The sequence below is a fragment of the Ostrea edulis genome, chromosome 8 (assembly GCF_947568905.1).
Source record: "Ostrea edulis chromosome 8, xbOstEdul1.1, whole genome shotgun sequence".
Lineage (NCBI taxonomy): Eukaryota > Metazoa > Mollusca > Bivalvia > Ostreida > Ostreidae > Ostrea > Ostrea edulis.
In genome coordinates, this window is record NC_079171.1 from 38188222 (window position 1) to 38201742 (window position 13521).

The window sequence follows — 13521 nt, forward strand, 5'->3', positions numbered from 1 at the left end:
CACAATTGGGATAAGATACGTGGTAGGAGTAAAATTAATTCAAAAGTCTGGTCGCGGCGGATATCACCATACTAATGCACATGCATTTCTCAATGTACTGTTTCATCTGCCCGCTTTTGCTCTTCGCTAATTTTTCATATGGGGTATGCCACCTCACAGAGAATGTGTACGAGTTTTTCCCATGAAGCACCGTAGTGACCTTGGTTTTCAACCCCAAAATTGATATGCATGTAGTTTATCCACTCCTAAAAACAAAGGTACAGTATAGATGAAGTATGAAATAAATCGACCAAAATTTCGGCCCGTAGAGTGTCTACAGGACACCCCTTAATGACCTTGACGTTTGCATTGCAAAGGCTATATGATTCTTACTATCTTGATAAGAAACCTACATGTGAATCATGAAATGATGGAGGAAAATTGTGACCTGTAGAGTGTCTACAAGAACGATGCTATACACACATTTGCTAACCCACAAATAAGCGGTCCTGTTACAATAACCCCTCTCTCGTAATGATTTGAAATTCAGGGTTCACGATGAGTGCAACTGTTCAACAGCTGACGATTACCTTTAGAAGGCACCAGATCCCATGTCTGGTGTGTTTTCAATGGTATTTATTTTGACTGTTAGCAATATTGTCTCTTTCAAAGAGTTCGTGATATTTATTATAAACTATGATGCTTATATTTCTATTTGAAGATGTCGGATTCACGGCGGGCTTGACCGGTCGAGAGGGAATGCTTACTCCTCCTTCACACCTTGTACCACCTCTGATGTGTTCAGGGTTTCGTGTTTACCCAACTCCTAATTTATATTCGTTGTAACAGTATTCAGATGGATCACTGTCAATTATCTTCACAAATTCTTTTCAACTATTCAACACAGTAGAAAATGTTATGTGTATGTTCATTTGATAGAAAGAGTATCTAGGTTCCTTTCAAATTAGTTAATATAAGTTAGAGGGTCTTCAACAATCTCTTTGAAAGTCATAATTTGACAGATTCAAAATTTTGATGTGTCTGGTCTGAATAGCTTTCTTATAATATTCGTTTTACTCAACCAGCATTCAACAACTTCAAAATTTGAATTCATCTCGTTTAAATATTTTGCTTACTTGTGGTTGTGTCACAGACTTTGGAATAAAACGAGCAATCAGAACAGGAGTTGGACTGATACTGTGTCGTCTCGTGCAATCTACACCTGTCCACACTACTTTTGTGGGTGTAACCGTTACATCTGGTATCACTGAAGCAGTTTGTCCGACACTCGGTCGCCGTTGTGGTGGTCAGACTGTAATAAGATACTCCGTGTACACTAGTCCCATGGAAAACAAAGGAACAAGAACCGATGGTTTGTGTTGTTGGTATTTGCATGGCTGAAATAAGAAATTTCTTTGTTAGAAAATTGTGGATTCGTATAAACAACTGTAGACAGAATGGAGTTGGTAGCAAATTGACAAGAGTGATAGCAATGTGTATATGTGTCATAGTTGCTATTATGTTCCATTGTTTTGCCTTACAGTCAAGGTGTTTTAAAGTGATACTTTTCAAAGGTGTATGATTAAGATTGTTACAATTCATTTTCCTTGTTTTCAACTTTTCAGGCATGATACCTTCCTTGGACAATTGGGTCGATATTGTATTTCAGTAAATGTAATATAAAAGGTTAAGATCATTGAAAGGGGAAGCAAAAGTTCATATGCGTGGTATTCATATTTCTAATATAAGTATTTGATAAAATTCATGCCACTTAATTGTACAAATAAGTGTACACATGCACAAATGCAATGCATACATATGAGTGAGAGATAGAGAGAGGTGAAGAAAGAATAAAATGGATGGATAAAATAAAAAAACTCCTGGAGTTGGAAAGAGTGGTGGTGACAAGGTAAGAGGAATCATTGACATACTAGGGACACGTATGTCATATTAACCGTTCACACACGCCCTGAGCACTATATCCTGATCAGCTAAAGAGAGAAATCTGTAATCCTAACCAGAGAACATAAAATAGCCCAACAATTGATATAAAACATGTCATATAATATCTGTCCTAATGTCATGTTTTACAAATAAAACCAGTGTACAGTGTCACGGGAATAAAAGTTTACAAATGTTGACTGTAAATGAAATGGTTGATATCCCTGACGCATCATGTTCATTGTCATTAGCCTGTATAGATTTATAAATCTGTGTTTGCCCAACTAGCTATTTTGTGTTGCTTGTGGAAGTTATGAGATTGATCACCGTTCGTTATCTTCACCTTTCATATACAAATTATCATCTACAGACCTTATTCCCAAGCACATGAGAAAAAAAAAACCCATAAATACCATACGTAATCCAATTCATAAATTCTATAAAGAATGCAAATTTAGAACAAGAGAAACATTTTGTGGGCCATGAAAAGACACAATTGGGATAAGATACGTGGTAGGAGTAAAATTAATTCAAAAGTCTGGTCGCGGCGGATATCACCATACTAATGCACATGCATTTCTCAATGTACTGTTTCATCTGCCCGCTTTTGCTCTTCGCTAATTTTTCATATGGGGTATGCCACCTCACAGAGAATGTGTACGAGTTTTTCCCATGAAGCACCGTAGTGACCTTGGTTTTCAACCCCAAAATTGATATGCATGTAGTTTATCCACTCCTAAAAACAAAGGTACAGTATAGATGAAGTATGAAATAAATCGACCAAAATTTCGGCCCGTAGAGTGTCTACAGGACACCCCTTAATGACCTTGACGTTTGCATTGCAAAGGCTATATGATTCTTACTATCTTGATAAGAAACCTACATGTGAATCATGAAATGATGGAGGAAAATTGTGACCTGTAGAGTGTCTACAAGAACGATGCTATACACACATTTGCTAACCCACAAATAAGCGGTCCTGTTACAATAACCCCTCTCTCGTAATGATTTGAAATTCAGGGTTCACGATGAGTGCAACTGTTCAACAGCTGACGATTACCTTTAGAAGGCACCAGATCCCATGTCTGGTGTGTTTTCAATGGTATTTATTTTGACTGTTAGCAATATTGTCTCTTTCAAAGAGTTCGTGATATTTATTATAAACTATGATGCTTATATTTCTATTTGAAGATGTCGGATTCACGGCGGGCTTGACCGGTCGAGAGGGAATGCTTACTCCTCCTTCACACCTTGTACCACCTCTGATGTGTTCAGGGTTTCGTGTTTACCCAACTCCTAATTTATATTCGTTGTAACAGTATTCAGATGGATCACTGTCAATTATCTTCACAAATTCTTTTCAACTATTCAACACAGTAGAAAATGTTATGTGTATGTTCATTTGATAGAAAGAGTATCTAGGTTCCTTTCAAATTAGTTAATATAAGTTAGAGGGTCTTCAACAATCTCTTTGAAAGTCAGAATTTGACAGATTCAAAATTTTGATGTGTCTGGTCTGAATAGCTTTCTTATAATATTCGTTTTACTCAACCAGCATTCAACAACTTCAAAATTTGAATTCATCTCGTTTAAATATTTTGCTTACTTGTGGTTGTGTCACAGACTTTGGAATAAAACGAGCAATCAGAACAGGAGTTGGACTGATACTGTGTCGTCTCGTGCAATCTACACCTGTCCACACTACTTTTGTGGGTGTAACCGTTACATCTGGTATCACTGAAGCAGTTTGTCCGACACTCGGTCGCCGTTGTGGTGGTCAGACTGTAATAAGATACTCCGTGTACACTAGTCCCATGGAAAACAAAGGAACAAGAACCGATGGTTTGTGTTGTTGGTATTTGCATGGCTGAAATAAGAAATTTCTTTGTTAGAAAATTGTGGATTCGTATAAACAACTGTAGACAGAATGGAGTTGGTAGCAAATTGACAAGAGTGATAGCAATGTGTATATGTGTCATAGTTGCTATTATGTTCCATTGTTTTGCCTTACAGTCAAGGTGTTTTAAAGTGATACTTTTCAAAGGTGTATGATTAAGATTGTTACAATTCATTTTCCTTGTTTTCAACTTTTCAGGCATGATGCCTTCCTTGAACAATTGGGTCGATATTGTATTTCAGTAAATGTAATATAAAAGGTTAAGATCATTGAAAGGGGAAGCAAAAGTTCATATGCGTGGTATTCATATTTCTAATATAAGTATTTGATAAAATTCATGCCACTTAATTGTACAAATAAGTGTACACATGCACAAATGCAATGCATACATATGAATGAGAGACAGAGAGAGGTGAAGAAAGAATAAAATGGATGGATAAAATAAAAAAAAAAACTCCTGGAGTTGAAAAGAGTGGTGGTGACAAGGTAAGAGGAATCATTGACACAATAGGGACACGTATGTCATATTAACCGTTCACACACGCCCTGAGCACTATATCCTGATCAGCTAAAGAGAGAAATCTGTAATCCTAACCAGAGAACATAGAATAGCCCAACAATTGATATAAAACATGTCATATAATATTTGTCCTAATGTCATGTTGTTTTACAAATAAAACCAGTGTACAGTGTTACGGGAATAAAAGTTTACAAATGTTGACTGTAAATGAAATGGTTGATATCCCTGGCGCATCATGTTCATTGTCATTAGCCTGTATAGATTTATAAATCTGTGTTTGCCCAACTAGCTATTTTGTGTTGCTTGTGGGAGTTATGAGATTGATCACCGTTCGTTATCTTTACCTTTCATATACAAATTATCATCAACAGACCTTATTCCCAAGCACATGAGAAAAAAAAAAACCCCATAAATACCATACGTAATCCAATTCATAAATTCTATAAAGAATGCAAATTTAGAACAAGAGAAACATTTTGTGGGCCATGAAAAGACACAATTGGGATAAGATACGTGGTAGGAGTAAAATTAATTCAAAAGTCTGGTCGCGGCGGATATCACCATACTAATGCACATGCATTTCTCAATGTACTGTTTCATCTGCCCGCTTTTGCTCTTCGCTAATTTTTCATATGGGGTATGCCACCTCACAGAGAATGTGTACGAGTTTTTCCCATGAAGCACCGTAGTGACCTTGGTTTTCAACCCCAAAATTGATATGCATGTAGTTTATCCACTCCTAAAAACAAAGGTACAGTATAGATGAAGTATGAAATAAATCGACCAAAATTTCGGCCCGTAGAGTGTCTACAGGACACCCCTTAGTGACCTTGACGTTTGCATTGCAAAGGCTATATGATTCTTACTATCTTGATAAGAAACCTACATGTGAATCATGAAATGATGGAGGAAAATTGTGACCTGTAGAGTGTCTACAAGAACGATGCTATACACACATTTGCTAACCCACAAATAAGCGGTCCTGTTACAATAACCCCTCTCTCGTAATGATTTGAAATTCAGGGTTCACGATGAGTGCAACTGTTCAACAGCTGACGATTACCTTTAGAAGGCACCAGATCCCATGTCTGGTGTGTTTTCAATGGTATTTATTTTGACTGTTAGCAATATTGTCTCTTTCAAAGAGTTCGTGATATTTATTATAAACTATGATGCTTATATTTCTATTTGAAGATGTCGGATTCACGGCGGGCTTGACCGGTCGAGAGGGAATGCTTACTCCTCCTTCACACCTTGTACCACCTCTGATGTGTTCAGGGTTTCGTGTTTACCCAACTCCTAATTTATATTCGTTGTAACAGTATTCAGATGGATCACTGTCAATTATCTTCACAAATTCTTTTCAACTATTCAACACAGTAGAAAATGTTATGTGTATGTTCATTTGATAGAAAGAGTATCTAGGTTCCTTTCAAATTAGTTAATATAAGTTAGAGGGTCTTCAACAATCTCTTTGAAAGTCATAATTTGACAGATTCAAAATTTTGATGTGTCTGGTCTGAATAGCTTTCTTATAATATTCGTTTTACTCAACCAGCATTCAACAACTTCAAAATTTGAATTCATCTCGTTTAAATATTTTGCTTACTTGTGGTTGTGTCACAGACTTTGGAATAAAACGAGCAATCAGAACAGGAGTTGGACTGATACTGTGTCGTCTCGTGCAATCTACACCTGTCCACACTACTTTTGTGGGTGTAACCGTTACATCTGGTATCACTGAAGCAGTTTGTCCGACACTCGGTCGCCGTTATGGTGGTCAGACTGTAATAAGACACTCCGTGTACACTAGTCCCATGGAAAACAAAGGAACAAGAACCGATGGTTTGTGTTGTTGGTATTTGCATGGCTGAAATAAGAAATTTCTTTGTTAGAAAATTGTGGATTCGTATAAACAACTGTAGACAGAATGGAGTTGGTAGCAAATTGACAAGAGTGATAGCAATGTGTATATGTGTCATAGTTGCTATTATGTTCCATTGTTTTGCCTTACAGTCAAGGTGTTTTAAAGTGATACTTTTCAAAGGTGTATGATTAAGATTGTTACAATTCATTTTCCTTGTTTTCAACTTTTCAGGCATGATACCTTCCTTGGACAATTGGGTCGATATTGTATTTCAGTAAATGTAATATAAAAGGTTAAGATCATTGAAAGGGGAAGCAAAAGTTCATATGCGTGGTATTCATATTTCTAATATAAGTATTTGATAAAATTCATGCCACTTAATTGTACAAATAAGTGTACACATGCACAAATGCAATGCATACATATGAGTGAGAGATAGAGAGAGGTGAAGAAAGAATAAAATGGATGGATAAAATAAAAACAAACTCCTGGAGTTGAAAAGAGTGGTGGTGACAAGGTAAGAGGAATCATTGACATAATAGGGACACGTATGTCATATTAACCGTTCACACACGCCCTGAGCACTATATCCTGATCAGCTAAAGAGAGAAATCTGTAATCCTAACCAGAGAACATAGAATAGCCCAACAATTGATATAAAACATGTCATATAATATTTGTCCTAATGTCATGTTGTTTTACAAATAAAACCAGTGTACAGTGTTACGGGAATAAAAGTTTACAAATGTTGACTGTAAATGAAATGGTTGATATCCCTGGCGCATCATGTTCATTGTCATTAGCCTGTATAGATTTATAAATCTGTGTTTGCCCAACTAGCTATTTTGTGTTGCTTGTGGGAGTTATGAGATTGATCACCGTTCGTTATCTTCACCTTTCATATACAAATTATCATCTACAGACCTTATTCCCAAGCACATGAGAAAAAAAAAACCCATAAATACCATACGTAATCCAATTCATAAATTCTATAAAGAATGCAAATTTAGAACAAGAGAAACATTTTGTGGGCCATGAAAAGACACAATTGGGATAAGATACGTGGTAGGAGTAAAATTAATTCAAAAGTCTGGTCGCGGCGGATATCACCATATTAATGCACATGCATTTCTCAATGTACTGTTTCATCTGCCCGCTTTTGCTCTTCGCTAATTTTTCATATGGGGTATGCCACCTCACAGAGAATATGTACGAGTTTTTCCCATGAAGCACCGTAGTGACCTTGGTTTTCAACCCCAAAATTGATATGCATGTAGTTTATCCACTCCTAAAAACAAAGGTACAGTATAGATGAAGTATGAAATAAATCGACCAAAATTTCGGCCCGTAGAGTGTCTACAGGACACCCCTTAGTGACCTTGACGTTTGCATCGCAAAGGCTATATGATTCTTACTATCTTGATAAGAAACCTACATGTGAATCATGAAATGATGGAGGAAAATTGTGACCTGTAGAGTGTCTACAAGTACGATGCTATACACACATTTGCTAACCCACAAATAAGCGGTCCTGTTACAATTACCCCTCTCTCGTAATGATTTGAAATTCAGGGTTCACGATGAGTGCAACTGTTCAACAGCTGACGATTACCTTTAGAAGGCACCAGATCCCATGTCTGGTGTGTTTTCAATGGTATTTATTTTGACTGTTAACAATATTGTCTCTTTCAAAGAGTTCGTGATATTTATTATAAACTATGATGCTTATATTTCTATTTGAAGATGTCGGATTCACGGCGGGCTTGACCGGTCGAGAGGGAATGCTTACTCCTCCTTCACACCTTGTACCACCTCTGATGTGTTCAGGGTTTCGTGTTTACCCAACTCCTAATTTATATTCGTTGTAACAGTATTCAGATGGATCACTGTCAATTATCTTCACAAATTCTTTTCAACTATTCAACACAGTAGAAAATGTTATGTGTATGTTCATTTGATAGAAAGAGTATCTAGGTTCCTTTCAAATTAGTTAATATAAGTTAGAGGGTCTTCAACAATCTCTTTGAAAGTCATAATTTGACAGATTCAAAATTTTGATGTGTCTGGTCTGAATAGCTTTCTTATAATATTCGTTTTACTCAACCAGCATTCAACAACTTCAAAATTTGAATTCATCTCGTTTAAATATTTTGCTTACTTGTGGTTGTGTCACAGACTTTGGAATAAAACGAGCAATCAGAACAGGAGTTGGACTGATACTGTGTCGTCTCGTGCAATCTACACCTGTCCACACTACTTTTGTGGGTGTAACCGTTACATCTGGTATCACTGAAGCAGTTTGTCCGACACTCGGTCGCCGTTATGGTGGTCAGACTGTAATAAGACACTCCGTGTACACTAGTCCCATGGAAAACAAAGGAACAGGAACCGATAGTTTGTGCTGTTGGTGTTTGTATGGCTGAAATAAGAACTTGATTTGTCACAAAATTGTGTATTCGTAGCAACAACTGTAAACAGATACCTTGCTTGGATAATTGGGTGCATATTGTATTTCATAGTATTTAATAAAATTCATGCCACTTAATTGTACAAGTAAGTGTACACATGCACAAATGCAATTTATACATATGAGTGAGAGAGAGATAGAGAGAGGTGAAGAAAGGATAAAATGGGTGGATAAATAAAAAGAACTTTGGTGGAGATGGAAATAGTGGTGATCAGAAGAAAAGAGGACTCATGAGCATAGGAGGGGGAATTATTCCATATTAACGCTCATACACACCCTCAATCTAATTAAAATTAGATGTTGGATCCGCTCGCATACTCGCTACACAAACATCTAACAATATCCCGTAGAGGGTCACGTCAGAGGTCAAATTCGATTGACCAATGAAATCACCGCTGGCAAAATCATTGAATGTTTGTTGAAGCCGATAAGTCTAGAGTGATACCGAATTTGACCTCTGACGTGACTCTCTATGGGATGTTTTTAGATGTTTGTGTAGCGAGTATGCAAGCGGATCCAACATCTAATTTCAATTAGATTGACACACCCTGAGCACTATATCCTGATGAGCTAAAAAGAGAAATCTGTAACCCTAACCAGTGAACATAGAATAGCCTAACAATTGATATAAAACATCTCATGCAATATTCGTCTGGCAGTTTGTACAAATAAAACCAGTATACAGCGTAACGAGAATAAAGGTTTTGAAATGTTGACTGCATATAAATGAAATGTTGACTGTATATAAATGAAATGTTGACTGTATATAAATGAAATGTTAACTGTATATAAATGAAATGTTGACTGTATATACATGAAATGGTTGGTATCCCTGTCGTATCATGTTAATTTTCATTAGTCTGGCTAAATTTAAAAATTATCATCTACAGACCTTATTCCCACGCACATAATAAAAAAAAACATGAATACCATACGTAATCAAATTCATAAATTCTATAAAGAATGCAAAGGAGAAGGTACGTTTGGGGCCAAATTTGGCCCCGCGTCCAAATTATATGATATTCCTCAAAATTCTTTCATATGGTGTATACTTCCATAAAATGGTTATGATGTCTTCGTAAAAAGCTTTACTTATGTATAATACATATGTAAATACAGTATAGTTTACGATAACGTTGTGCCCTTTTGACGTTACTTTATGCGACGTCATGAACAAGAAAGCTATGTCATGAACTCAATATGAAAATAATCCAATTTATGTCGCCATATGCTCAAAGTTTTATTAAACAAATGTGCACTATGATTTTTATTTGAAAATTTTAATTGATTTTTTCCGAAAGTTTTAATGAATTGTAGATGATTCGATGTGACGGATGCTGTGATTTGAAGGACGATTAGTGTAATTGTATCTAACCAACCCATATATATTCATTCAATTTTAACATTGTATTTACATTTGCATGCAAGGTGAAGATAACGAACAGTGATCAATTTACATTTGCATCTAATTTGCATTGGTTTAATCTAAATTAACTGAATATCATATATGTACGTAGCGCGTGGTTACCTTAAGTTATTCTTGTGTGTACAATGTATATGTACACTTTGTTCTTTTTTTTTCGAGCGCACTAAATATTTTCAGCGAAGGAACACGCACTAACCAATGCTACATTGGATTGTACATGCAGTAAAAAGAACATGAAATTCATTCAGAATATATGTGAAAAGAAATATTATAAAACGAACTTGATTTTTTTTTAAAATTCAACACATGACAATGGGACCGAATGTGAAACTTATAGGATGTGATAAGATTTACAAACAATGTGATAAGTTCTACACAAGAGTTGACACAGACACCATGAAAAACCTAACAAAAAATAATCTTGTCGGTATCATATTCAATGTTTTAGCATATATACTTGCATCTATTAATTACACTCTTTATTTAAAAAAATATATATACAGGCTCCTGACAATTATCTTTATATAACAAATCTTTTAATGCATTAGTATTTACGCAAAGTAAAAAAGTTTGAATCATAAATCATATTCATTCTCTCAAACCACGTCCGAAGTCCGCATGGGAGAGGATCGTATATTTTTACCCCCCCCCCTCCCCCCTTCTATTTTTTGATACATTCCGATTTAGTTGGAGATATGAAAACAACCTTGGTTTCCCTGTCTAATAGATCATTCAACAATTTCTTTTCGGCCAGTTTCTAATGATGAATGAAGTAAAGACTGTATATTAACAGTACCAAAGTCAATCACTATATGACAATGCATGAGCATATATAATGCCGTCAGTCAAAGATATTTATATTTTCCAGCAATTGTCAAAATAATGAAAGATGTAAGATCTAATCAGTTTTTGATACTAAGTTTTTCACTATACTAGTGAAAAGGACTACTAGAATCTATAATTTACTAGTCCTCCTGATTTGTGACTAGTCCGGCTGCTAAAAGTAGACGGCCGAGTCGCGATGCAACGAGGGGGAGAGCGCGGGAGGGGCTTGTCCCCTCTTAAAGAGGGTGGGGGTCTGGGGATAAAATTCAAAATCCAGATGCAAATTGTTCATTTGAGACAACTAAATGAAAATTGTATGACCAAATCTAGCCTCATTTTCCTGATTCTCTCATCAAACCATAATATTTAAGCTTGAATATCATGAATGCGTCGATGTGTAGCATAGTACCGTATTTTGTCGAATATGATATGAACTTTTTTTTCAAGAAATTTTTGGTGTGAGAAAGGGGTGCGCATTGTTTACCAAATAGTTTTTTCAGGTGAAACTCGGCGGTTAAGTAATGTTTTACTCGGAGACATATCGTATGCTTGTTCACCTAATCGATCTCAAGAAAATTACTGCAGAACGTAAATTGTAGAAAATATTATACTTAACAATATGTAAATAATTAAATTATTATAAAACAGCCAATTAAGTTTCATTCGATCTTACATTCATATTAGATATTCATCATCGTGCAAAAGTTCCACGATATCATCAGACCGTGACCATGACCGGCACATGTTTTTCGAAGCCATCGTTGTGTACAAGGACTTCGTCACTTGATTTTGTCAGACACCTATTCAGGGTACTTTCTGCATGCTTCACGATTTCCATGGATCTGGGAATATGCGATTTTCTTTTGTAGTGAATGACACGCGACTGACGTACTTCATCTATCTAAATGAAGCGAAATTTCGGAGAGTTATGTTTGAATTCTTCATTTCACTACCGTCTCCAAATAATGGTAGTGTACGATTACAACACATTGAACAATTGTTTAATACTTTTACTTTATTTCTATAACGTCGGCTATTTGAATTATTTGAAGTTTAAACAAAGAAAATATCGAGTGTTCAAACTTTAATGCTATACAAAATATCATGCTTTGCTAAAATTAATATATTATTACCGCGCTGTATCCAAATTTCTGTGCTTTGTTGAGAATTTACATTATTTCCAAAGATTTCTAGTGAAATTGAAATTTAAAAAAGCCAAGAATACTGCTTGGTTAGAATGTTTACATTAATCACCGGTAATTATGTATATTGGGAAAAGGATATCAAACAATCGTTCACGTTTTATACAAATGATAATATTGTGCTCTGGTTTAGTCCTCATTACTTTGCGCACAAATTACATGCAACTTTAATTCCAGAGGGAAGGGGGTGTCTGGACCTCCACTCTAGATCCGAGCATGTTTCGGATATAGTCATTAAGCGGTGTTTTGTGCACATGCCACTAAATGCTAAGTGACCGACGGTGAGCGGGATGGTTAAAGTGTAAATGCAGGAAAAGAAAGTTCTCCTTATGTGTGAAAATCGCGTTCTAATACTTCAACACCAGTTCCACGATTTAATGATGAAAATAGTAACCAATGACTAGCTATCATGTATTTTTAAATGCGAATTTTGATTTATTCCCCCCCCCCTTATGGTAGTACTGAATGCTTGCGAAAATTTAAGCATGAAACGATTAAAGTTGTAGATCTGTTGACATTGATTGCAAATGTAGTCAGAGTAGTTCATTTCTACTAAAATCTTTTCTTAAGAAATGTTTATCTATTTTTTAAATTTTTTTTTTACATGTAATGATCGGGGTTCACCGGGTTTTGTCCTCTTGGAACACACAATACAAGCGTATACTTTATCTTTTAGCTTACAAATGAGTAATAATTTAGATATCTAGATACTATATCGTTCATCTATCAACTACCAACGTTCATTCTTGTAGCAGGGTAGATGCGAATATTTCATTACCATATATATCATGGAGTAACCTCTCTTAAATGACTTCGACAACTTTGTAATATAAACGACAGATCGATGAAGTCGGAATTGTTCTGATAGGAAACATGCATGTCATGAAACTACAGGTACTGCAGCATGTAAATAATGAACAATATATTGTAATAAATTGATTTTTAAGTGTATATATTTAAAGTCTGTATGTTTGACTTGCTACTAATTAAATTTTTACGGGGAAAATATAAACGAATTTTGCATTCGAACTCTCGCACTATTATGCTCTGGTATAAAGGTACCGATTAAGCTATCGCGCTTTCATTTTCGATATTATTAAACTTTTTATTTTATAAACAAAGATTGCATTCGGTTGCAGACGTGCATTTTTTTAAAAGCCAGACCAAAGCCATAATAAAATTCTTACTAATAACATACATACTATGTATCATGAGTGAGTTTTTAATTCAGATGGGCAATCATTAGATGTGTCTGACATACTGTTTAATACAATATTAGAATAGCATTTGAAACTACACATGCAACATACCCAATAAGTTATAATTAGCTTACATGTACGTTAGGATATTATGACTGGCAAGGCATATTTAGACATGTATTTAGATACGCATTGTAG

General features: G+C 35.5%; 1 protein-coding gene across 1 annotated transcript in view; it reads right to left on the reverse strand.

Moving 5' to 3' along the window:
- The window catches only part of LOC125663191 (serine-rich adhesin for platelets-like), a 41704-nt gene that overhangs the window by 16703 nt on the left and 11480 nt on the right, over positions 1-13521 (reverse strand). Inside the window, exons 3-6 of the mRNA XM_056146034.1 lie at positions 8363-8623; positions 5947-6207; positions 3527-3787; positions 1116-1376 (exon numbers count right to left, since the gene is read on the reverse strand). Of these exons, the coding sequence (XP_056002009.1) occupies positions 1116-1376; positions 3527-3787; positions 5947-6207; positions 8363-8623 (1044 nt within the window). The remainder of the gene's footprint in view (positions 1-1115; positions 1377-3526; positions 3788-5946; positions 6208-8362; positions 8624-13521) is intronic.